At 43.5% G+C, this 27893-nt stretch overlaps 1 protein-coding gene across 1 annotated transcript in view; it reads right to left on the reverse strand.

The window, feature by feature from the left end:
• ZNF511 (zinc finger protein 511) overlaps positions 1–27893 on the reverse strand; it is a 282393-nt gene that overhangs the window by 66356 nt on the left and 188144 nt on the right. Inside the window, exon 4 of the mRNA XM_040437473.1 lies at positions 11379–11503. Coding sequence (XP_040293407.1) covers positions 11379–11503 — 125 coding nt within the window. The remainder of the gene's footprint in view (positions 1–11378; positions 11504–27893) is intronic.

Raw genomic sequence — 27893 nt, forward strand, 5'->3', positions numbered from 1 at the left:
ATTGATGTCCAACAGGGTAAAAAACATGTCAAAGTGTGCAGAGGGCGCAAAATTTAGGCCAAGAGACAGTACATATTCTTGATCTTTACTCAACATAATGCTAGATAAATTCACAACATTTAACTGATCACTACTTACTTCTGTTTTGTCTGAAGCCGGGTGGATCTTGGATGCTGCTGTCTGGTGCCTCCGTCTGGCCCTGGTTCTGCGTTTTTTGAAATATTAGAAGCATCTCTCCTGTCCTTCTCTGATTCCGATTTTTTATAGTAGGAGGCTTTATTTCCCCCCTCTTCAGGTGAGAGAGGCAGAGCGGAAGCACCAGACCCCAGCTCCAACATCCCGGCTGTATGAGAATAATCAGACACCTCTGTATCGGAGGAAAAACTAACTCTAGATACTCTTTTGTGCAGTTTCACTTTCTTGCGACTTTTAAGGATTGACTTTGGCGTGGAATAAATATTATCCCGTCTCCCCCATTCATAGACCTGATTGCTTGTATAATCATGCAGGTCACGCTGGTATTTTACATGTTTGTACTCCAACATGCAATCACTGGAGAGTTATGTGGTCACGCTGGTTTTGTCATCTATATGTTCTATGCTCATTCTTATATTCATATTTATGTTTCCATTGTCTATATGTAGTGCGTCATCCACACCGTGCGGTTACTTCCCTTTTCCTGCCACTGCCTGAGAGGCCGGGATTACGGTTCCCAAGGGCGAAATCCAGGTGGGGTTCCCGCACGCTGTGTATCACACACCATGCATATAATCAACTGATGTCCATCCACTAACAATGTGAATTAAATCACTAAAAACTACTGTTTTCATTTCTTGCTCATATATTAATATATAATAATTAAAAATAGAATACATAGGTAATCTTCCAGATCTGCAACCCATATTGGTTTTGTAATTTATGTTTATGTTTTTACAAGTTGTTATATGGAGTATGCTGTTCACACTGTGCGGTTTCTGTCCGTTTCTTGTATGTGTTTGGAACATGGGATTTGGTTCCCTAAGGGTTAATCTGGAGTGAACGTTCCTACACAGTGTGCAACTCATTTAATATGTGATTAGCAGGTTGTAAGAAAGGTGTGACGCATAGTGGGACATCCAATGGAGTTGGTGCCCTGTCTCTTAAAATTTGGAGGGTTGGATACCATACTCCTATAAATTGTGGGGTCACACTATGAAGCACCGTTACGACTAAGGGTCCAGTACCCGAAACGCGTCAACTCCTGATTCTTAACACTGGGTTGTTAACGTAAACGTAAAAACGCCTAGTTTGGTTGTAAATGTAGCCCAGGACAACTTTACTGTCTGTATAAAACTCTGTCTCGAATCTCTAGGTTTATCTCTGATGTAATTAATTCAGCTAGTTCAACAGCTAGTACAGCGGCACAGAGTTCTAGCCTGGGTATTGTATGTTCGAGAAGTGGTGCGAGTTTTGCTTTGCCCATGACAAACCCTGTGTGGCACTGACCTTTGTTGTCTACAGTTTTCAGATAAGCTACAGCAGCAATTGCTTTGACAGACGCGTCAGAGAATACGTAAAGTCTTTGTGTTTTTACTTCTGTGGATGGCACAGGAGCGTAAGAACGTGGAACATACAGGCTAGATAAAGGCTTTAGAGAGTTTCTCCACTCTATCCATAGGTTTCTTTTTTCAGGGGAAAGTGGGTGATCCCAATCCAATGTCTCCAGAGTTAAGTCTCTAAGTAGTGATTTGCCCTGGATTGTAACAGGGGCCGTGAATCCTAAGGGATCATAAAGACTGTTTATGGCAGACAGGACACCTCTACGGGTAAAGGGCTTCTCTTCCTGGCTGACTTGGAAGGTAAACGTATCTGATTTTAGATCCCAGAGGAGACCAAGGCTACGTTGTATAGGAAGGGAGTCAGTCCCTAAGTCTAAGCTCTGTAGGTCACTTGAGTGGTCTTGAGAGGGAAATGCTTCTATCAGCTGCTTACTATTGGAGGCTATTTTGTGGAGTCTCAGGTTCGAGCATGCAAGCATTTCTTGAGCTCTCTTAAGGAGACTTACTGCACCCTCAACAGTGGGTAGTGATTTTAGACAGTCATCTACATAAAAGTCTCTTTCTACGAATTGTCTGACGTCTGACCCATATTCTAGTTTGCCTTCCTGAGCAGAGTGTCTGAGACCATAAGTTGCAACTGCAGGGGAGGGACTGTTACCAAAGATATGCACCCGCATGCGGTACTCCGCGATATCTTTTGTGGGGTCATTGTCAATAAACCACAGAAATCTTAAGAAGTTTCTGTGTTCCTCTTTAACGAGAAAACAATGAAACATCTGCTGAATGTCCGCCATGAAGGCAACAGAGTCTTTGCGAAAATGAAGCAGTACTCCTAGGAGCCTGTTGTTAAGATCTAGACCTGAGAGCAGGACGTCGTTTAAGAAGACAAGTCTAGAAGACTAGAGTCAAACACTACTCTAATTTGACCTAGTTTATTTGGGTGGTAAACCCCGAATATGGGTAAATACCAACATTCTTCCGAGTTTTTAAGGGCAGGACCATTCTCAAATATTTTCCTCATGAATGTAAAGAAGTGATCTTTCATTTCTGGCTTCTTGTGGAAGCTACATCTTAGAGAGACAAAACGTCTGTAGACTTGCTCTCTGTTGTTAGACAAACGTTGCCTTTGAGGCCTGAAGGGAAGGGGTGCGACCCAACTATTTGTTTCATCCTTAGTGATTTCCTTTTGCATGGTCACTAAAAACAATCTGTCTTCATGGGACATTGCTATCTGATTGTCCTCCTTGGATCTTTTGGAACACTGAGCAACCTAGCTTGTCTTTGTCACTGTCACAAGCTATGTCGTGGTCTACAGAGTCTACAAAAGAACAAGGTAGTTGAGTACTATGTGGCAATTCCTTTATGAGGAAGTTGTTTTCACATGGTTGGAAGATAGAGGGACGTCCATTATCTAATGTGCTTGTAAGCATGCTATTAATAGAAGTTGGTTTGTGTATGCTTCCTAAGCAGACATCTTCTACTATGACCCATCCTAGGTCATGCCTTTGGGCATAAGGAGCATGATGTGGGCCATTATTCTGTTCTCTAGTTTTATGAACTTGTAAGATATCTCTCCCCAGGAGTAGGATTATCTGAGCGTTAGGATCGAGTTTTGGCAAGAGATGGGCTATACGCTGTAAATGGGGGTGATGTATGGCTACCTCTGGTGTAGGGATCTCGTGTCTATTATCAGGGATTTGGTTACATTCAGTAATAGTTGGTAGGGAAAGACACATTTTACCAGGGAGTCCTGGAGGTATAACTAGATATTTATGATATATACTGTGTGTACAATACGCCATAAATACAGTATTTCACTTGTTAATACCCCTTTAACTTTTATTTTTTCGGTCCTTGGGATTCCTTCAGTCTGACAATGTGGCCCCCACCCAGAAAACGTTGTGCACCCTTGCTTTAGAGAATAAGGAGTGTTGGGCCCTTTGATGTTGAAAATGTCAAAGAAAGTAGATTTGGCTAAGGACACATTACTTTGGTCATCTAGGATGGCGTAAACATTGATGGCTTTGTCTCTGCAGCCCTTTGGGTATACTTTTGCTAGGCAGATTTTTGAACAGGACCTGCCGCCTATGAGTCCTTTACAGGCTTCAGTGTATTGTGAAGTAACTGCTGGTGGGTTAGCTTCAGAGTTACTTTCCTCCCCGCCATGCTCTCTGGCACTGTTATTCTGTGATGAGGTCCATGGGAAAGGCCCAGGATGTAGGGTCATGTTGTGATCTGAGTTGTTGCATTCTGTGCATTTTACACTAACCTGACAGTCTTTGGCCATATGTGATGTTGATGAGCAGCACTTGTAGCAAATGCGGTTCTCCTTGAGGAAGGCTTTGCGATCTCCTATGGACATTTCTCTAAAGGCTCTGCACTTCAGAAGAGGGTGTGGCTTCTTGTGTAGAGGGCACTGCTTACCAGGATCTTTGACTGTTTCGCGGCTGGCGAAGCTGTAATGCCTGTAAGAATCTGCTGGTGAAATGTTAGTTTTGTGCACCGCCACTGATCCTTTGTGTGGTCTGTGGTCATAGGGAGTGGCACAAGACTGTGATAGATCAAAGCTAGGGTCATTACGAATATTAGCCTCTAGCCTTACAAAGTCAACAAACACACTGAAGGGAGGGAATGGCACATTGTAGGTGTGTTTGTACCTTGACCCGTGGGAGACCCATTTCTCCTGCAGGTTGTGAGGAAGCTTTAATACAATAGGCTTGACACCTCTGGCAGTGTCGAGGAAAGCAAGCCCCGGTAAATCCCCTTCGGCTTTGGCAACCTGTAATTCCATCAGTAGATCACTTAAATCCCTAAGTTTCTGGAGCCCTTTGCTAGATATTTTAGGGAATTCGTCAATTCTTTTAAACAACGCATCTTCTATGACCTCTGCAGAGCCATAACATTCATTAAGTCTATCCCAGATCATTTTTAGGCCAATCTCTGGGTAGTTTATATTAATATCCCTGATTCTCTTGGCATGTTCTACAGAGTCTTTTCCAAGCCGATCTACAAGGAAGTCTATGTCCTCACTACATGACAGACCCAAGTCTTTTGCAATGTTATAAAAGGAGGCCCGCCATGCTCTATAGTTTTCAGGGGCGATCACTGAACTTCGCCAGTCCCTTTGTAACTAGCTCTCGTTTAGTAAAGAACCTGGCAAAGTCTATTGTGCTCTGATTACTACTAAGGTTGGTTGGAGGTGGAAAGTCACAGTGAGAGTGTGGTGGGCGATCATACCTGAATGGAGTCTCTGACTTAGGCCAGCCCATGTCATACCGTCTTGTAGGATAAGGTGGCTCTGCAGGCTGGACTGGAAGCTGGCTTCCTTGGTGTGCAGGGAAGTTAATTTGAGTTTTGTCAAATGGCTCTGGGCTCTCTTGTTTGTAGGACTGGGTTCCGAGCGTGACTCTTTCTTTTGGACGGTATGATTCCTCTGTGGCATAGGTGACATCTTCGGTTCCTGGGAATGGATCAGCATTGCTGTTTGGTCTAGAGTGTTGACGGACATACTCTGAAGTGCGTCATGCAGGATCTTGCTGGCCGAGTTCTGGGCTAAGCACACTGCGGTGACTTCCGGTTTTTGGGTATTCTGCGGCAAGTTTCTCTAGCTTTGCATCTAAGAGGACCTTTTGCATGTCTATTGAAGCCTGTTGCTTTGCTTTCTCAGCCTCTAGCTGTGCCTTTTCTTCTTTCATGTTCATTTCTTGTTCGGCAAAGGCTGCTTTGACCTTTGCGGCTTCTGCCTTTGCGTGGGCAATGGCAGCTGCATTGCTAACGGAAGACGACTTGGTGGAACCATCCTTCCCTGATCTTGTCTTGTAGCTCGATACTGTGCTACGTGACATTGTGTTGGTGAAGACACTTAACTGCGTGGAGACTACTGTGCTGTGGAATGCCGGTTGCTGTGCTTAGAGAGCGGTCACAATATGCAATCAAATGTGTCTACATTGCTTGAAGCAGCTATTCCCTTGCAGCACTGGACTGTATAGAAGTCGCTGTGGTGTCCGTTTGCAGATATTGCGTGGACCGTAACAGACTTCTGTGTAGTCAGGTGCGTCTCTCTCGCTAGAAGTCGTCGTTTACTGTCCTGTTCTCATAACATGTACCCCCGGGGTCTATATGCAGCTCAACAGGCAGATATCACCATTCTACTAGTTAATAAGATGAGACTTGTTTCTGTAGTCTGTGGTTTTATTAACCGGCAGTAGATAAGAAACTATAAGAAAATGAACATACAAGAACTGAATATACAGCACAATGTACACAAAACCTATACAAAAACATTAGTTAATTCCTTACCGACGATGCTTTAGTAAGAGACACACAATGTGCAGCTGCTCCTTCCATGAGGTGAAGGTAAAGGGGAAGAAGGTGCCTGTCTCTTTCCCAGAAAGCACTGTGAGCAGGAAGTCAGGTGACCTAATGAATATGCATAGCTTAACAAGGCAGAAAATGCACTTACAGCTAAAGGTCACTAGATGGTGCTGAAGGCACACATATGAACACACACATTACCAAACTATGCAATAGTTGGTGAAGAGAAGACAGTACAGTAGATCTGGTTGAGGTGGGAGAATCCAGAATTCTTCTGCTACTAGGTTTTTAAGTATTGGAAACCATGCTCTCCTGGGCCAGAAGGGGGTGATTAGGAGAATTTGGGCTCTCTCTTCCAGGATTTTGGTAATGACCTTCGGTATCCAAGGAAAAGGTGGGAACGCATAAAGAAGTTCCTGAGGCCAGGGTGTCGACAAGGCGTCCACTCTTAGGGGCTGGTCCAGAGGGGACAGGGAAAAGAAGTCTGTGACCTGCCTGTTTTTCCTAGTGGCAAATAGGTCGATCTTTGGAGTGCCCCACCTGGCACAAATCTGACCGAAGATCTGAGGATTCAGGCTCCATTCTCCTGGCTTTAGTTGATCCCTGCTCAGGAAGTCCCCCACTTGATTTTCTTTTCCTCTTGCGTGGGCTGCTGATAAAGAGTAGATTTTTCTCGGCCCAATTTAGGATCTTCTCCGCAACTGAAGACAGGGAGCAGCTTCTTGTTCCTCCCTGTTTGTTCAGGTAGGCTACTGTGGTGGAATTGTCCGAGAGGATTTTTACATTTTTCAGATGGATAGAGGGAGAAAAAACTTTTATGGCTTTCCAGACCGCAGTGAGTTTCCTCATGTTTGATGATGTTTCTTGTAGCTCTGTTCTCCAAAGACCCTGCGTCACCTTCCCCTCCATGTGGGCTCCCCAGCCCTGCTGACTGGCATCTGTTGTGATGACTACTTGGTCAGTCTGTCTCCATTCCACCCCCCGGGATAGATTTGACTGGTCTGTCCACCAGGATAAGGCCCTCTTCAGGTATGATGGAATTCTTATTTTTTTGTTTAGGGATGTCTGCTTTTTGTCCCAGTTCTTTAGAAGAAAGGCTTGAAGCGTTCTTGAGTGGTGCTGGGCCCACTTTACAGACGGGATTGTTGACGTCATGAGTCCCAAGATTATCATGATATCCCTGAAGGAGGCAACCTTTTGTAGTTGGAAACTCTTGATGCTGGAAATCAGACTCTGCTGCTTTTGTTCCGGCAGGAAGGAAGTCATAAAGGCATGAGTCCAGCAGAACTCCCCCCAATTTTTTTTTCCGTGGGGGAGAAGACAAGACTTCTGTTGGTTTATTAACCAATCGAGGTCGGCCAGGGTCATAAGGATTGTCTGGAGGTGTTGCAGAAGGAGGCTCTCTGACGGGAATGTGATTAAAAAATCGTCTAGGTATGGAACAAATGAAATTCCTGCTGGATGAAAAAATTTGGCTACTTCCGTCATGATTTTGGTGAACAATCTTGGGGCTGAGCTGAGGCCAAATGGTAGAACTTGGAATTGATAGTGGCATAGAGACCCCTGGAACCATACCGCTGTCCTTAGAAACTTCTGGTCTCTTTTCCGGATTGGAATGTGATAGGAGGCATCCACCAGGTCTAATGTTATCATGTAACAATTTTTTGGAAGCAGATTGACCACGGATTTTACAGTCTCCATTTAGAATTTTTTGTAAACAATATATTTGTTTAGGGTCTTCAAATGTATTATCGCCCTGAAAGTACCGTTTGGCTTTCTTACCAGAAAGATAGGTGAATAGAATCCCTTTTGCTGTTCCACTTCTGGCACTGGAATGATGGCTCTCTTTTCTAACAGGAGCGATATTTGTTGTTCCATTGCTTCCTGGTTTCTTCCTTTTAGTCTGGAGTTTTCCATGTAACGATGTGGGGGGAGACAGGTGAATTCCAGACTGTAGCCTTCTTTTATCACAGCCAGCACCCAAGGGGAGGCCTGAATATTCTCCCACGCTGAGTAAAAGTGATTGAGTTTTCCCCCTACTGCTCCTCTGGCGTCATTGGGTAGTGGGGCGAGAAGATTTTTCAGGGTTAAATAGGAACCCCTTCCCTTTTCCTCTGGATGTTTTCCAAGATGATCCTGACTCTTTTTTTCTGATCAGGCTTACCACGTCTTTGGGGCCAAAAGGATCGCCTCTGATGAAAAAGCCTCGATTCGGTGGGAAAGCCTTTTTTCCTATCCGACGCTTTCTCTAAAATATCATCAAGTGCTGAGCTGAACACTCTATCCCCTTCGCAAGGCAAGGCACATAGTTTGTTTTTGGATGCTGTATCCCCCGACCAGGTTCTCAACCAAATTGCTCTGCGTGAAGCATTGGACAGGGCAGCTGTTCTGGCTGTTAATTTCACTATGTCATTGGAAGCGTCTGCAATGAAGTTTGCGGCCTGTTTAAGCATAGGGATTGAGGCTAAAATGTCTTCATCTCTTGGAGTGCCAGACTCGATGTGCTCCTCCAACTGACCTAACCACAAGGCCAGGGTCGTAGCTGTGTAGGTTGCCTAGAATCCGGGTCTCAATACTGCGGTGGAGGATTCCCAAGCTTTTTTAAGCAGACTCTCGCATTTTTTATCCATGGGATCTTTGAGTAAACCCAGATCCTCAAAGGGTAAAGCAGATTTTTTTGAAATTTTCGCCACTGGGGCGTCTACTCTAGGGGTCTTGTCCCATGTGGCCGAATCATCCTCCGAAAAAGGTTACTTCATTTAAATTTTTTTTTGATGCTGACTGTCTTCTGTCAGGTTCTTTCCACTCGTTATGAATTAAAGCTTTTATATTGCTGTGGACTGGAAAAACCTGTTTTTTCCTGTCTTCTAAGCCTGCGAACATTTGATCTTGAACCGTAAGTGTCACGGCTGAGAGTGGGGGAAACCCTCAGTCGTGCGGTGTCAATGAGAAAGGGTAGCTGCTAGGCCAGGACGACAGGATTAGGGAGCAGATCACCTCCTAGTGCGTCCCTAACTCTGACCCTGACTCCTAACTGTATGAGCCGACCCTGATGGTAGGAGGGCTCATACTCCGGAACCTAAGGTCCCTACTAGCCCTCAGGATAGCCCTAGACTAAGAGCAGGGTAAGACGACCTGTACCTCCTAGGCACGGACGAACAGGAGTCTCACTGGCCAAGCTGCACAGGAAAGGGGAACATATACAGCATATGGCAATGGCAGGTAAGTGAAACTAGTACCACACCCACCTGCCACAGACACACAGCCTGGAACCCGTGCACAAGTGCTGCTGTCCACAACAACATAAACGGACACAGTACACACCACACATCACATAGGAACCCAGGACCATAAGCTGCAATAAACATAAAGACACCACAAGACATAGCATAACATCAGAACATCTATGCCTAGACATTACTTATGACCACAAGGGTGGCCCTCACTGGATAGATGGAAAATGAACCAGGAGGATGACTCCAGCATAAACCATGGCTGGAGTACCCCTCAGACTTCTGGCTTCCAGCAGGAGCTAAATAGGCCAAGCAGCCACACCCACACACACACAAGGAAAGGAGTTAACCCTTCCATCATCAAACAAGGAAAGTGTCACTTAAAAGGAAATGCACACACAACTAAATCCCGTGCATACCAAACATAGACCGTGAACACATTCAACCACACGTTGCCAGAGGCAACCGCATGTAATGACAGCGAGCAGCCTAGCCACCAGCTCCGGCTGCTACACTGCCAACCACATCATGTTGCCAGCGGCAACCACACGTGAGGCAACATACACAGAGCCCTCACCTGTGATTGACAACAAAGAAGAAACTGCTGACAACTGCATGCGACCAAAGAGTCACGACCATTACCATGGTCATGACACTAAGCGGTTCTTTCGGTTCTTCTAAGTTAATTGTGGCTCGGACAGTTTTGAGCAAGGAATCTGTCTCTTCAATTGAACAAAGAGGCTTCCTATAAATGTCCTCAGAAATAGATGAGTCTGAGTCCGATGTAATTTCTCCCTCATCTATGTCCGAGTCTTATTCCATAACAGAGGCGGTCGATGTAGAGGGTTAAGTAGGTATGGTAGATAACTTTGCCTCTACAGCAGCCCCGACTTCCTCTTTGATCAGGATTCTCAGACTTTCCACCAGGGTAGGGGATTCTTCAGAGACCACCTTGTCACAACACTTTTGACATAGAAGCTTCTTATAGGAGCTAGCAAGCGCCTTTCTGCAGATGGCACATTTCTTTTTGAGGGACGGTTCCCTTTTTGAGATATCTCTCCCCTAGGAGACACAATCCAGAGAAAATTTAAGTAATTTTTTAATTTTAATTTTTTTAGAACCGCCACCTAAGAAGAAGTGTGTGAAGTAACTAAGAAGTCACCACAAAGTGCCAATAAAACCATAGGTAGGAGGCCTTACCGGGCTTGAGGGCCTGGGAGTATCTGTGGGTTTCCTGGGGGACTCGGAGTCACCCTGCAGGGACATCTTGTTCAGGAGGAGCGCACAGTCAGCTCACCGAGGACGCCGGCAGCCCGCGCTGTCTTACTTCCTGGTTCGGCGAGTGACGTCAGAGCCCCTCCCCCCGTGCGCCGCGCCGACGTCTGAAATCATAGTCAATACGGCGCACGGGGAGACTCAGGCCCAGGAACGCTCCCTCATGCCCACAGATCCGCCGGTCCGTACCCAGGACACAGGATGGAAAGCCCGGGGTAACCGGCACCTGCCGGATTTACACCAAGAGGAGGGAGGGACAAGCCCTACTGTGTCCCGCAACGGCCCTCCGGCAGGGCCGGGATTACAAACCAGAAAAGGCCGTGCGAGTATGCTGATCCACGATCCCGCCTTCTGAGGGACAGAAAACAACTGGAGAGGTAAAGGGGAGGGGGCCCTTTATTTGCTGATCTCACTGTTGTTTCCTGTCCCTGAGAGGGAGGGCCAACCTCCAGGTGGTGCCGTTGTGGAGGCGTGGGGAAAAATCCCTTCTTTCATTCCTGTTAGCCGCTAAACTTTCAATCCCCTCTTTGTGGAGAATGTCGACCTGTCCCACATTACCTCAGTGGTTACATAAAGTAAACCAAATATATGGTATTGAAGAGCTTGTCGCGTTAACTCAACATACCCATAGTAGATTTGTGACACTTTGGACCCAGTGGGTTACCTATCGCAATTCAACCTCTTTCCTTAACCACATATCAGAAGAAAACTTACCCACAGACGGGTGCCTATTGAGGCATATGAGACAAAATCACCAATCATGATGCCATTATCACTTTCGGCACCTCTGTGAGTATTAGAAAGTCAACTCGGGTTTACATACCACCATCAACCTCCCCCCCTCCCATACATATCATATAGTTTCTATACAGGTTATTTTGTTTACTAATACAAGACAAATACAAACACTTCAAACCAAGGAATATCAGAGTCCTTTGAGACTTAACATATCCGGGACTGCAATAATTTACTCAAGGACTGCTGATGTTCATGGTTTTGTCTGATCACTCTGCGTTACCTTTTATTTCTCTCAGGCTTGTCAAATTGGAAATCAGATGGATAGAGGTGGGATTTGATTAAATGATTTCTCCGTTCACCAATTGTTTTGAATTTCTCCATACATCCCTCCACCAAACACTGGAACTGGATTAAACAATGGAGAATTTATTAAACTATTATTTTACAATGTGCATTATTTATACAGCTGAGAACAGTTGTCCTGTGTGCTGGCATGATTGAAGCGACAGGTCAAGCAAGTGCACTAGAGCTCTAATGATTGTCTAAGGGTACTTATACACTTGCGTTTTTTCTTTTCCGGCATAGAGTGCCGTCCTACGGGCTCTATACCGGAAAAAAAACTCATCAATTGAATCCCCATGCATTCTGAAAGGAGAGCATTCCAGTCTTCAGTTCAGTCTTTTTGACTGATCAGGCAAAAGATAAAACCGCAGCATGCTATGGTTTTATCTCCGACCAAAAAAAACGGAAGACTTGCCTGAATGCCGGATCCGTCATTTTTTTGCATAGGAATGTATTAGGGCCGGATATGGCATTCAAAATACCGGAATGCCGGGTAAAAATAAATAAATGCAGGATCCGTTTTTCCGGATAACACCGGAAAGACGATCTGGCATTTCAATGCATTTTTCTGATTGATCAGGCATTTTTAAGACTTATCAGGGTCCTGATCAGTCTTACAAATGCCATCAGTTAACATACGTTTTGCCGGATCACTCTGCCGCAAGTGTGAAAGTAGCCTAAGGGACTGCAAGATACAGTACAGCATTCAGCTATCTCTGGCTGTCTCACAGAAAACAATTTTGGAGTGCAAATTTCACTGGGATAATTTTAAGTTGCCATATGACATTTAAAGACCCCCTGATGCACCCCTAGAGTAGAAACTCCCCCCAAAAAAAAAACATTTTGGAAATTATAGGATAAGGTAACACTTTTATTGGTACTATTTTGTGGTATATATGACTTGTGATAGCTCTATATTACACTATTATGCTTAAGTAGGGGCAATATTTTTAATTTTCGGGCGATTATCTTAAGTAGGGGCTCAGTTTTTGCGGCATGAGGCGACGGTTTGATTGGTACTATTTTGGGGTACATACTACTTTTGGATCGTTTGGAATTACTCTTTTTGTGACGTATGGTGACAAAAACTTTTTTGGCGCTTTAAAAAAAAAATATTTTTTATGGTTTTCACCTGACCGGGTAAATCAAGTGATATTTTTATAGATCTGGTTGTTACAGATGTGACAATACTTAATTTGTCTATTTTTTTATATTTATTTAGTTTTTACACAATAAAAGCATTTTTGAAAGAAAAACAAACAAACACTCATGTTTTTATGTCTCCATTTTCTAAAAGCAATATTATTTTTAATTTTCGGGCGATTATCTTATGTAGAAGCTCAATATTTACTGCATGAGGTGACGCATGCTCATGTGATATTTTTATAGAGCAGGTTGCTATGGACGCGGCGATACCGGATATGTCTGTATTTTAAAATACATTTTGGTTTTAAACAATAAAAGCATTTTTGAAACAATTTTTTTTTTTTATTTCTCAATTTTCTGGGTGTCATATCTTTTTAATTTTTTGGCTGATTGTCTTATATAGGGTTTCATTTTGTGCGGGATGAGATGACTGATTTTTTTGGGTACACATGACATTTCGGTTGGTATTACACTTTTTGTGATGTAAGGAGATAAAAAAAAAAATTGCTTTTTTTGGCTCAGTTTTTATTTTTATTTTTTTACGGTGTTCACCAGATGGGTTAAGCTCACGTGATATTTTTATAGAGCAGGTTGTTACGGATATTGCGATACTTAATATTTTATTTAATTTTTTAATATATTTTGGTTAAATATATCTTGGTCCCCTTTCACACAAGCGAGTTCCACGCATTGAACTCGCAGCGTGTGTAAGTGAGAGCTCCCATCCTGACCTCCCAGCACTGACAGTGTCACATAGCATTATATTGATTTATTATGCTATGTAACCCTTACAGATCTGGAATGTATTGCATAACACTGACATAAGGCTGCCAGTGTTACTGTACACACAATACATTACAGAACTGCAAGACTGAGATAACACTTTAGTTATTTGAATAGTTATTTCCATTTATTGGAATTTGTGGTCCGCAGGATGGGCCTGGCCAGCACACGTTTGTGTGCATGAGCCCTTATTGTGAGCCAAAACCAGGTGCGGGTCAAAAACAGTGTAGATCTTTCTGTTATACCTTAAGTGTGTGGAGGCGCCACTCCTGGTTTTGGCACAGAATAACTGAAGTGTGAACTCCGCCTTAGCAGGCTGAGGTATAAAAATAAATAAAAAAATAAAAAGTTTAAAAAGTCACATAGATCTATTTAGAGCTAATTAGGTTGGGGGGTCACATAAGCATTTTGATTTCCGTATAGCACGCTTATATCGGAAAATAACGGAATTAGTATAACGGAAACTATAAGGAACACTTTCCTTTTTAACTTCTTCAGGACACGGTACGGCATGTTGTCCTGGTACTTAAGGACACATGACGTACCGGTACGTCGTGTATTTCCGATCACCGCCGCCCCGGCGGGCGGTGATCGGAACAAGGTGCCTGCTCAAATCATTGAGCAGGCACCTTGGCTAAATGCGCGGGAAGGTCCCGTGACCCCCCTCCGTGTCAATTCAGACCTGCGGTTTGCGGATTTTACTTGCGGTTGCGGGCGGTGCCATCGGGTCCCCATGCGGCTGTAGGGGGGACCCGATGGCATGGAAGGCAGCGCGATGCCTAAGGAAGGCATCGCGCTGCCTTCCGGTGACGAGCCTGTGAGATCCAGCCCCCTGGATCTCACAGGCCGGTAGCTGTATGATTAATACTGCATTATAAAGGGATTAGACCTACAAAAGTTAAAGTCCCAAAGTGGGACAAAAAATTAAGTGAAAAAAAAAGTTGAAAAAATTACGTTTTCCCCCCAAAATTTTTTTGTTAAAAGTAAAAATAAACAAAAACTTCATTTTCCCCAAATAAAGTAAAAAAAAAATTGCTAAAAAATAGGGGAAAAAAAAAAAAAGTATACATATTGGGTATCGCCGCGTCCGTATCGACCGGCTCTATAAACATATCACATGACCTAACCTCTCAGATGAACACCGTAAAAAATAAAAACTGTGCTAAAGAAACCATTTTTTTGTCACCTTACATCACAAAAAGTACAAGAGCAAGCGATCAAATAGGCGATTTCCCACCAAAATAGTACTAATCTAACAGTCACCTCATCCCGCAAGAAATGAGATCCTACCTGAGGCAATCGCCCAAAAAATAAAAAAAACTATGGCTCAGAATATGGAGACACTAAAACATCATTTTTTTGTTTTAAAAAAACTGTTATTGTGTAAAACTTACATAAATAAAAAAAAGTATACATATTAGGTATCGCCGCATCCGTATCAACCGGCTCTATAAAAATATCACATGACCTAACCCCGTAAAAAATAAAAAATAAAAACTGTGCTAAATAAACCATTTTTTGTTTAGTGCCAATAAAACCATCATATCATCCCGCAAAAATCATACCCTACCCAAGGTAATTGCCCAAAAACTGAAAAAATGATGGCTCTCAGACTATGGAAACACTAAAACATGATTTTTTTTGTTTCAAAAAAGAAATCATTGTGTAAAACTTACATAAATAAAAAAAAAGTATACATATTAGGTATCGCCGCGTCCGTGACAACCTGGTTTATAAAAATATCACATGATCTAACCTGTCAGATGAATGTTATAAATAACAAAAAATAAAAACTGTGCCAAAACAGCTATTTCTTGTTACCTTGCCTCACAAAAAGTGTAATATAGAGCAGCCAAAAATCATATGTACCCTAAACTAGTACCAACAAAACTTCCACCCTATCCCGTAGTTTCTAAAATGGGGTCACTTTTTTGGAGTTTCTACTCTAGGGGTGCATCAGGGGGGCTTCAAATGGGACATGGTGTCAAAAAAACCAGTCCAGCAAAATCTGCCTTCCAAAAACCGTATGGCATTCCTTTCCTTCTGCGCCCTGCCGTGTGCACGTACTGTAGTTTACAATCTCATATGGGGTGTTTCTGTAAACTACAGAATCAGGCCCATAAATATTGAGTTTGGTTTGACTGTTATCCCTTGCTTTGTAACTGGGAAAAAAATAAATAAATGGAAAATCTGCCAAAAATTAGAAATTTTGAAATTGTATCTCTATTTTCCATGAATTCTTGTGGAACACTTAAAGGGTTGACAAAGTTTGTAAAATCAGTTTTGAATACCTTGGAGGGGTGTAGTTTATAGAATGGAGTCATTTTTGGGTGGTTTCTATTATGTAAGCCTCGCAAGTGACTGCAGGCCTGAACTGGTCCCTAAAAATAGTGTTTTTGAACATTTCTGAAAAATTTCAAGATTTGCTTCTAAACTTCTAAGCCTTGTAACATCGCCAAAAAATAAAATATCATTCCCAATGATCCAAACATGAAGTAGACCGATGGGGAATGTAAAGTAATAACTATTTTTGGAGGTATTACTATGTATTATAGAAGTAGAGAAATTGAAACTTGGAAATTTGCAATTTTTTACAAATATTTGGTAAATTTGGTATTTTTTTATAAATAAAAATTATTATTTTTTACTTCATTTTACCAGTGTCATGAAGTACAATATGTGACGAAAAAACAATCTCAGAATGGCCTGGATAAGTCAAAGCGTTTTAGTTATCAGCACTTAAAGTGACACTTATTGTGAAACAAGGCTGTGTCCCAAAGGGTTTAATTTGTCCTAATATAGGTGAATGGAGAATAAATAAGTGTGTTCCCTGATAACAAGAAAGGAATGTAAATTGATATAGATACGATAGCGTGGTATCCCAGTGTAAATACAAATCAAAAAGTTTATAGCAGTAGGACCCTTAAAATGCAATACTTTATTTCTAATTAGATAAAAATATCTCCCAAGCCTAATATGAGGGTAACTCTGAGGTACATGAAAAACAGATAAACAAAAATAACACAAAAATAAAATAACACACAACCACTATTGTAGGGACCAATAGATTATTAAAGGTAAAAGAATACTTCCTCTGGATCAACTTGCAGGATGACAGGCAGAACTGGCTGGACAAATGTCGTTTTTCGGCCTTATGTACTATGTTACTAATACGGGGGAGTGACTGGCTGACCAGGGAAGAGAGAACTATCCCTAACAAAAGCCCTGGTCTATCCTCAGCCCGTGGACAACTCCTGATGGTGAGATTTCCCCGACCCCGTACCTGTCCTGTATAACCCTAAGAAAGCCCTACGTGGTGGATCTATTTACCGGTTCATCCCGACGCGTTTCCCCCGTGATGGGTTCATCAGGGGGTATGTACGGGTAAAGAACGGTCCAAAAACCATAGATACATTAAATGATATACACAGATACAAAAAGTATTCCCATTAGGCATATTAGGACAAGGGAAGAGGTTACATCCTACCATGTACAGGTCAACTCACAGTGGTCAACTGGTAGAAGATGCTACATGGAGGATTCCCTTGTCAGTCCTGACGCCCAGGTGGTGCCAAAGATACAGCCTCCCTGTGTACCCTGATATATATATATTATTTTTTTTCCAGAAATATGTCTCAGAAACTGTACACTGCAGATGAGGCTTACAAACTGTTGTGCTTAAACACTGAGCTGTTTGGTAACACTGATAGTGATGTCAGTTTCTGTGTTTTTTAAATGAGCTACACAGAGCTCTGACAATAGTGTGCATGCTGGATGATTAGCAAAGAGGTTCAGAACCACCAAACGACAAAATTCTGACGCCTACCACCAGCAGAGACATGCCAACTACAAGTGCACAAAATCCTGATGTGCCTACCACCAGCAGAGATATGCCAACTGCCAGCAGAGAGGCACAAGTGCCTGAAACGCTCCCTCAAATTGCCTCTCTGAATTTGCAACCCCCAAGTACAGGCATCCAGGTATTACATTGAAGCCAAAGGTACAAATGCAAAAAAAATTATAAACTTTATTAAATAACATGATTACATGCATTACGTTACGTTTAAAAAGAAGTAGCAGCAGGAAGAAAACACCATCCCGGTGGTACACTACATAAAGAATGACGATAATTACATGCCAATCACAAATCTATAAAGTATATGGCAAAGTCTCCTATATAAATACGTTCAGTATCCCTGTATAGGACAAGAAAGTCACTGCCAGGGAAGTGACCACAGTCAGAACTGCAAAAATAGCCGGACCATATGAAAACTATGTGTACCCATGGCACCTAGCGGAGTGCTGACCAAAAAAATAATAGTGAACATATATAAAGGAGACTTGCCAAACAGAGTAGTGTATCCAGACCGCGTTTCGTCGTGCCTTCGTCAGGGGGTAGCGCCATCACCGTGGATCAAAGATTATAAAGGCCTCTCCTTCAATCAAATTGCATTAAAATCACTGATAATTCTAATTACCTGGATGTTTTAGCGGCAGGGACCTGATGGACATAGTCCGGCATGCGATCCTTCCCCCCAACTGGCGTCACCTTGTACCGCCCATGACACGTGACGTCTCACGTCACGTGGCCGGGCCGACGTCAAGACGCCCGGTGGGAGGTGTCATACGCAGTCTTGTGCATCATCTGCACACATCACAGGGGAGGAGAATCAAATCAAACCGATTCTACGTCATGCTTGCACAGGGATATCTCTCGTGTACGCTGTCGCCCATCACTACACCGCTGTACATGATTACACTATGTATATTGATCATAGAACACAGTAACCAATATCATAAAATATATCAGAATCAATTTTGTATATACATGAATCACATAATACCTCCTATACATGATAGCAACAGTGTAAAAAATAATGCAATATGTACATAACAGCAACATATAAAGTAATATAATACACAGTTAAATGCATATACATATACATTCAGTCCAACAATTAATGTTCACACATATGTACAATCAGCATAAAATATAAAATCACACAGTACATAATCATAAAAAGACTTCATAATACATGATTACTAGAGTTGAGCGGACACCTGGATGTTCGGGTTCGACCGAACTTCGGAAAAAAGTTCGGAACCTGAACTTGACACAGAAACCCGAAGCCCATTGAAGTCAATGGGGACCTGAAGTTTTGTGCACTAAAATGGCTGTAAAAATGTCATGGAAAGGGCTAGAGGGCTGCAAATGGCGACAAAATGTGGTTAAGAGCATTGCAAGTGCTCTGCAAACAAATGTCGATAGGGAAAAGACTTTAAATAACATAAAATACGTAAAAAATAAAATAAAAATCTAGCTCTAGGAGGACCAGGTCCATATGGAGTAGGAGGTTGAGGAGGCGGTGGATGTGGCGGTGTCGGTGAAAGCGGCGGTGGAGGAAGAGGGAGCCTACACTGGTTTTTGGTTTTAAATTTTATTTTTAAAATTAGGGTACACCCCCAAAACATTGGGAAATATAACCTGTGATAACCCCCTCCAGTCATGCTAAACACACGTTCAGACAATACACTGGCTGCAGGGCAGGCCAGCACCTCCAAGGGGTAAAGGGCAAGCTCAGGCCATGTGCCCAATTTGGAGACCCAGAAGTTGCAGGGGCTGACCCCTGTCAGTGAGTTCGTGTAGGCGTGTGCACACTTACTGCCCCACCATGTCGCACGTCCCTGTGATGTTCACGATCCAATTTGATATCTGCTCTATAAACTTTCGATGTTCTTTTATGCGCCTTTCATGGTGATTACGGGTGGCGGGGAATCAGGGTTCCAGGCCGGAGAGGGAGTGTGAGAAAAAGAGACCAAATTTAAGGGAGGATCCATTTTTTCTAATTGAAAATTTGAGTTGAAATATGGGAGAAATTATTAAAGCATAAAAGTGTGACAACTTTTCAAAGTTTAAGCATTGAATGTAAGGATGTGGTGCGCATTAATTACTGAATAATTTATAAAATTTTATTCCCTGTCACCTATGCATAGCAGGTGTTTATTCACATCTAAAATTGTATAAAGTCAACCCAAGAATGTAACAGAAAAATTATTGAAATCTATTAAGCTGTCAACTAGGTAGAGGAGGGGTATCTTACACCCAAAAATTGGTGAATTTCACCAGAATATATAACTGACAATTATTATTTTTTTTTAACCTGTCTACTAGGTATAGCAGTGGTACTATACACTGCGTGCAGAATTATTAGGCAAATGAGTATTTTGACCACATCATCCTCTTTATGCATGTTGTCTTACTCCAAGCTGTATAGGCTCGAAAGCCTACTACCAATTAAGCATATTAGGTGATGTGCATCTCTGTAATGAGAAGGGGTGTGGTCTAATGACATCAACACCCTATATTAGGTGTGCATAATTATTAGGCAACTTCCTTTCCTTTGGCAAAATGGGTCAAAAGAAGGACTTGACAGGCTCAGAAAAGTCAAAAATAGTGAGATATCTTGCAGAGGGATGCAGCACTCTTAAAATTGCAAAGCTTCTGAAGCGTGATCATCGAACAATCAAGCGTTTCATTCAAAATAGTCAACAGGGTCGCAAGAAGCGTGTGGAAAAACCAAGGCGCAAAATAACTGCCCATGAACTGAGAAAAGTCAAGCGTGCAGCTGCCAAGATGCCACTTGCCACCAGTTTGGCCATATTTCAGAGCTGCAACATCACTGGAGTGCCCAAAAGCACAAGGTGTGCAATACTCAGAGACATGGCCAAGGTAAGAAAGGCTGAAAGACGACCACCACTGAACAAGACACACAAGCTGAAACGTCAAGACTGGGACAAGAAATATCTCAAGACTGATTTTTCTAAGGTTTTATGGACTGATGAAATGAGAGTGAGTCTTGATGGGCCAGATGGATGGGCCCGTGGCTGGATTGGTAAAGGGCAGAGAGCTCCAGTCCAACTCAGACGCCAGCAAGGTGGAGGTGGAGTACTGTTTTGGGCTGGTATCATCAAAGATGAGCTTGTGGGGCCTTTTCGGGTTGAGGATGGAGTCAAGCTCAACTCCCAGTCCTACTGCCAGTTTCTGGAAGACACCTTCTTCAAGCAGTGGTACAGGAAGAAGTCTGCATCCTTCAAGAAAAACATGATTTTCATGCAGGACAATGCTCCATCACACGCGTCCAAGTACTCCACAGCGTGGCAGGCAAGAAAGGGTATAAAAGAAGAAAATCTAATGACATGGCCTCCTTGTTCACCTGATCTGAACCCCATTGAGAACCTGTGGTCCATCATCAAATGTGAGATTTACAAGGAGGGAAAACAGTACACCTCTCTTAACAGTGTCTGGGAGGCTGTGGTTGCTGCTGCACGCAATGTTGATGGTGAACAGATCAAAACACTGACAGAATCCATGGATGGCAGGCTTTTGAGTGTCCTTGCAAAGAAAGGTGGCTATATTGGTCACTGATTTGTTTTTGTTTTTGAATGTTAGAAATGTATATTTGTGAATGTTGAGATGTTATATTGGTTTCACTGGTAAAAATAAATAATTGAAATGGGTATATATTTGTTTTTTGTTAAGTTGCCTAATAATTATGCACAGTAATAGTCACCTGCACACACAGATATCCCCCTAAAATAGCTAAAACTAAAAACAAACTAAAAACTACTTCCAAAAATATTCAGCTTTGATATTAATGAGTTTTTTGGGTTCATTGAGAACATGGTTGTTGTTCAATAATAAAATTAATCCTCAAAAATACAACTTGCATAATAATTCTGCACTCCCTGTACACCCAAAAATTTGTTCATTTCACCATAAAATGTAACTGACAATTTTTTTTTTAACCGGCCTACTAAGTAGAGCAGTGGTACTATACACCCAAATATGGGTGAATTTCACCCGAAAATGTAAATGACAAAGTAGTGAAATGATATAAAATAAAACACTTACAAAAAAAAAAATTTGATTTATGAGGTGGAGTTCCATGTGGAGTAGGAGTTTGAGGAGGTGGTGGAAGTAGCGGAGTAGGTGGAAGCGGCGGTGGAGGAGGACGAGATACAACACAGGTTTTTGGTTTTAATTTAATTTTGTAAAATTAAAAGGTACACTCCTAAAGAGAGTGTGAAATATCCGAAATACAAACATGAGCAATTGCGCTGCAGTATAACAATGGCTGCTTAGTGCCGGTATACATGTCTATTCTGCACAAGGTACAGACAAGTCTTGTGGGATCCAAGCCTGGTTCATTTTAATGAACATGAGCTTGTCCACATTGGCTCTGGACAGGCGGCTGCGCTTGTCTGTGATGACGCCCCCTGACGTGCTTAACACACGTTCAGATAATACACTGGCTGCAGGGCAGGCCAGCACCTCCAAGGCGTAAAGGGCAAGCTCAGGCCATGTGCCCAATTTGGAGAACCAGAAGTTAAAGGGGGCAGACCCCTCATTCAGTACGTGTAGGCATGTACACACATACTGCTCCACCATGTTGGTGAAATGCTGCCTCCTGCTAAGACGTTCCATATCAACTGGTGGTGCTGGTTGTTGTGGCGTGCTGACAAAGCTTTTCCACATTTCGGCCATGCTAACCCTGCCTTCTGAGGTGCTGGCGGTGCCCCAGCTGCGTTGGCGACCTCTTCCTCATCCTCTGCCTTCGTCTTGTGCTTCCACTGTGCCCCCGCTGTCAGGTGGGAATGCCACATGCAGCACGTCTACCAGCACGCGCTTGTACTCACGCATCTTACGATCGCGCTCCAGTGACAGAATTGAGGATGGTACGTTGTCCTTGTAACGGGGATCCAGCAGTGTGGCCACCCAGTAATCAGCACAAGTTAGAATGTGGGCAACTCGGCGGTCATTGCGGAGACACTGCAGCATGTAATCGCTCATGTGTGCCAGGCTGCCCAGAGGCAACGAAAAGCTGTCCTCTGTGGGAGGTGTATCGTCTGTGTCCTCTGTATCCCCCCATCCACGCACCAGTGATGGCCATGAGCTGGTCTGGGTGCCACCCTGCTGTGAACATGGTTCTCCTCCTCCACCTCCTCATCCTCCAGAACTGTGCCCTGGCTGGACAATTGTGTACCTTGGGTTTGTGGGTGCAGGAACCCACCCTCAGAGCCACTTGGGAATGACTGGCTGGAAACCCTACGAAATAATCCCTCTTCCTCCTCCTATGCCACATTCTCTTCCATCATCGCCAGGAGCGTTTTTTTAAGGAGGCATAGAAGTGGGATAGAAAAAAGGTTAAGTTCAGCAGCTCTCATCTGCCCCACCTTCACCTGTGAGCACGGAAGACCCGTGTCAGGCCCGGGTAACGTAGTACAATGTGGTTCAAGAAATCCAGCTCCACTTCGGTAAAGGAAAAGTTTATTTTGCTTGCGGTAAAATCACATCCAGTTACAGTTACAAAGTTGTTGTCTACGCGTTTCGGGCTACTGAAGATAATTCAAGCCCTTACTCATGACACGATACGACATTAAAAAGTGGCAGTATTTATAGAGGGACTGCATCTGTTTTCACTAATTGTAGTCACGTGACTGCAGAAACAAAATATTGATTACACCGCCACACGGTATTGTATGTATGGCAGTATAAGGTCACACCCAAATTCTAGCAGAAATTATATGTGAACTGGGTATCTTAAAATATAGATTTTTCTAAATCAATTAAAATAGGTATAACACCCCTTGGTGAGACAACAATTATACATACAACTCCACAAACAATAAATCACACAAGGAGTGAAATAAACGGGTGGATCTTACCACGTCTTGTGGGAGGATCCACATCCAGTGGAGATAGGTCCTTGTGATTGGTTACAGAAGGACACTGGTGACCACGGTGCTTGTGTCTGGCGGCATAGATTGAACTCCTAGTATTCCCTGGTAGTAAATTCCCTACCTGTAAGAGGGCTAGGGGCTGATCTCATCACCTGCCTAACAGACACAGAGCACCCGCCCGACAGGGGCGACCCCATATGGAACCTTTCCCTCTGTATGGGCCAAATACTGCACTTTACCCTGTTTACAAAGCCCTACATGCCATGTTTCATTCTTATTAATCAGAAATCATCAGGGGACTTCACAGAGTATTCAGGGTTAACTGTCCCCCTCTATATACCCCAGAACCGGTTGGTTACACACCCTAATCGCCTTATTCCCAAAAATAAACCACCAATCGGTAGCCATTCACAGGCAAATAGAGAAATTCGTCTCATTAGCACGCCTAACGGTTCTTCCACTGCAATAAGGGAGATTATCTCCAAGCACTGGCATGTACTACGGATGGATCCAGATATATGCAAAGTCATAAAGGAATACCCCAGCATCACATACAGGCGTGGCAGGAGTGTCCGTGACCTGATGGTGAATAGCCACTTTACACCAGCAATAAAACGTGGCTTGAAAGAGGTATCCACGGCAATTTCAGATGTGGAGGTTGTGTGGCGTGTACCTTTATGATGAAGGCAAAAACATTCAGGAGCAGTAACACCGGAAAGACATACACGGTCAGAGACTTTATTAATTGTAAAACCACAGGAGTAGTCTACAAGATCACATGTGACTGTGGAAAAGAATATGTGGGAAAAACAACAAGAGAACTTAGGAGGCGGATAGGATAACACTTAGAACATAAAAAACATGGCATGTAGGGCTTTGTAAACAGGGTAAAGTGCAGGCCCATACAGGGAGAAAGGTTCCGTATGGGGTCGCTACTGTCGGGGCGGGTGCTCTGTGTCTGTTAGGCAGGTGATGAGATCAGCCCCTAGCCCTCTTACAGGTAGGGAAGACGTGGTAAGATCCACCCGTTTATTTCACTCCTTGTGTGATTTATGGTTTGTGGAGTTGTATGTATAATTGTTGTCTCACCAAGTGGTGTTATACCTATTTTAATTTATTTAGTAAAAGCTATGTTTTAAGATACCCAGTTCACATATAATTTCTGCTCACATGACTGCAGACACCCTCTAAAAGACGCCACGCCTATGGACAAAAACTTCTCATGAGAAAAAAAGAAAAAAGAAAATCACACACTAGATAATAAAAAAGCCCATACAAAAACGCATGAAACATATAATGGCTATAGGAAACAAGAATAAAGGAGTGAGTTTTTTGAGAGAGAGAAGATTAGGGAATGCAGAGACACTGACAATATACACTTCAGGTTGCCGCGTGTTCAGAGCGAAAATCCAAAAGGATTCTCTATTTAGTAATTTTCTTTTGTAATCTCCTCCTCTTTTGGGCAATAGGACCCTTTCTATACCCTGTACCACTAGATCCGATGTGTCACCACCATGGCAGACAGCAAAATGCAGGCTGGCTGCAGATACATTGCGACTGCCATGGTGGGGCACATCGGAAATGTGTTTGCGTATTCTGGTTTTGATGGCAACTTTTGCTGTGGTGCAACCCACATATTGCAGTTTGCATTTTCTGCATGTAATTAAGTAAACTGCAAAAGTTGTGTTACAATTGAGGTATGTTTTCATTAGAAAAATCCTGCCATTTGAAGCTGAGACAAAAGTTTTGGAGATAGACATGTGGGTGCAACATATGCATCTATGATGTCTGCATCTATAGCTCCCTTTGGTCGTAACCCAGACTGGCTGCGATTTTTTCTTGTCCTGGTATAGGCTAGGGCTAACATGGTTTGCGATGGTAGGCGCTCTTCTGGCTGCACATTTAACCCCATCCGCAACTATGTCTGTCCATTCTTTATCATATGCCAGAACAGGAAAGTGCCTCTTTACGATGTGGCAGATTTGTGTGAACTCCGTGCTATACTGTGTAACAAACAGATTGCTTTTATTGTTGCTATTAATTTTGACATTTTTTATTTTTATTTTTGTTTCTATTAGCAATATTACCACTGAGTTCACACCCCTTGGACATACTCTCCTGCTCTGGATAGATCAGAGACCCTCTTTCAATCTCAGTCACCTGCCGTATTACATCCTCAACCTGACTTCTGGCATAAGCGCTCTTGTGTAGTCTATGGGCGATATTTTCAGCCTCAATCATGAAGCTTTTATCATCCGTGCAGTTCCTCCTTGCGCGTATTATCTTGCCCCTCGGTATGTTCGCTATGACATGTCTGGGATGACAAGATGTAGCATGTAGGGTCGCATTCCCTGCCAAAGGTTTTCTATAAGCACACGTATGGATTTTACTGGTGGAAGGATCCCCCCTCATGCGAAAATCCAAAAAAGAAATTTCCTGTAAATCATGGTGGACACTAAACGAGATAGTATCCACACAAGAGTTAATATAGCAACCAAAGGCCGGTATGGCCGTCACATCACCCGTCCAAACAAGGATCAGGTCATCAATGTAACGGCCATACCACCTGATGCAGTGCCAAAACGGATGGGTGTCGTTGAGGAGAAAGCTCCTCTCCCACCATGCCATGAAAATGTTAGCTATGGAGGGAGAGAACCTGGCCCCCATCGACACCCCCGATACCTGCAGAAAAAACTTGTTGTTGAACATGAAAAAATTGCGCCTGAGGAGAAAATCCACCACCAGAAGTACATATTCCTGGAACCCTGCGGTAATGTTCCCATAGGTTCTGAGGAACCAGGGTAATGATTTTATAGCCAGTTCGTGCGGGATGTTGGTATATAAAGACACAACGTCCGCTGTAATCCATGTATAATTTGAGGACCATTCAATGTTCTCAATTATTTGTAAAACGGACGCTGTGTCTTTAAGAAAACCTGGTATGAGCGGTATTAGCGGTTGAAGTATAGAGTCGACCCACTGGGAGATTCGTTCTGAAAATGATCCAATGCCTGCTACAATAGGCCTGAGGGGAGGTGGAAAAATATCTTCGTGCGTCTTAGGGAGTGCATGGAATACCGGGATAACGGGAGATATAATACACTGCTCAAAAAAATAAAGGGAACACTTAAACAACACAATGTAACTCCAAGTCAATCACACTTCTGTGAAATCAAACTCCACTTAGGAAGCAACACTGAGTGACAATCAATTTCACATGCTGTTGTGCAAATGGGATAGACAACAGGTGGAAATTATAGGCAATTAGCAAGACACCCCCAATAAAGGAGTGGTTCTGCAGGTGGTGACCACAGACCACTTCTCAGTTCCTATGCTTCTTGGCTGATGTTTTGGTCACTTTTGAATGCTGGCGGTGCTTTCACTCTAGTGGTAGCATGAGACGGAGTCTACAACCCACACAAGTAGCTCAGGTAGTGCAGCTTATCCAGGATGGCACATCAATGCGAGCTGTGGCAAGAAGGTTTGCTGTGTCTGTCAGCGTAGTGTCCAGAGCATGGAGGCGCTACCAGGAGACAGGCTAGTACATCAGGAGACGTGGAGGAGGCCGTAGGAGGGCAACAACCCAGCAGCAGGACCGCTACCTCCGCCTTTGTGCAAGGAGGAACAGGAGGAGCACTGCCAGAGCCCTGCAAAATGACCTCCAGCAGGCCACAAATGTGCATGTGTCTGCTCAAACGGTCAGAAACAGACTCCATGAGGGTGATATGAGGGCCCGACGTCCACAGGTGGGGGTTGTGCTTACATCCCAACACCGTGCAGGACGTTTGGCATTTGCCAGAGAACATCAAGATTGGCAAATTCCCAACTGGCGCCCTGTGCTCTTCACAGATGAAAGCAGGTTCACACTGAGCACATGTGACAGACGTGACAGAGTGACAGACTTGTTTTAAGGACATTACATCAAAGTTGGATCAGCCTGGGGCGTGGCTAGCTAGGCATGTGAGCGGTCGCACGCAGAGAGAGCTCCCACATCTGCCCGGCCATTTATCCTGTGATTACCCTAAAACCAACAAAAATTTACAGCCTAAACAGTTGGGGAGCAGTGTGGTGACCGAGACTGAGGCTCTGGAAAGCGGAGAAAGCTACCATTCGAGGAAAAGAGAAGGCAGAGGCACGGATAAGAAGTCCCAAGATAGCGCCGGGATCAGCACGCCGAAGCGGCGGGAACGCGCTGCGGAGCTGCAGAACGAAGCGGCAGTAAAGTTAAGCCAATTTGTAAGATCCTCACAGGCAACTAATAACAGACAGCACCAGGAGATCCAGGACACTGGGTCATTAGACCAAGGAGATGAATCGGAACCTGAAGGGCCGGTGAATGTCATAAATGCACATCAGAGCGCCAACAGGTATGAGGCTCTGCGAGTGAATGGTGAGGAGCTAGAGCGTGAGACATGCGAATCTGACTCCGGGGAACCCACTCTTAAGGATGTATTACATGCCATTTCCAAATGTGGCAAGTCCTTGAGTGCACTAACGGTCCAGGTAGGCGCTATTAAAGAGGACATTTCTATTATTAGACATGACTTTAAAAAACTAGCGGAGCGTACCACTGCTCTAGAGGATAGAGTGGGAGAGGTGGAGGACGAGGTACAGCCTCTGAAAAGAGATGCCGCAGAACATGCTAGAATGTTAAGTATATTGGCAGCCAAACAAGATGATATGGAAAACCGCCTACGTCGCAATAACGTGCGTATTGTTGGAGTGCCTGAGAAGGTGGAAGGAAGAAATCCCACTGAATATTTTGAGGCATGGCTGAAAGAGC

The sequence above is a fragment of the Bufo bufo genome, chromosome 6 (assembly GCF_905171765.1).
Source record: "Bufo bufo chromosome 6, aBufBuf1.1, whole genome shotgun sequence".
NCBI lineage: Eukaryota > Metazoa > Chordata > Amphibia > Anura > Bufonidae > Bufo > Bufo bufo.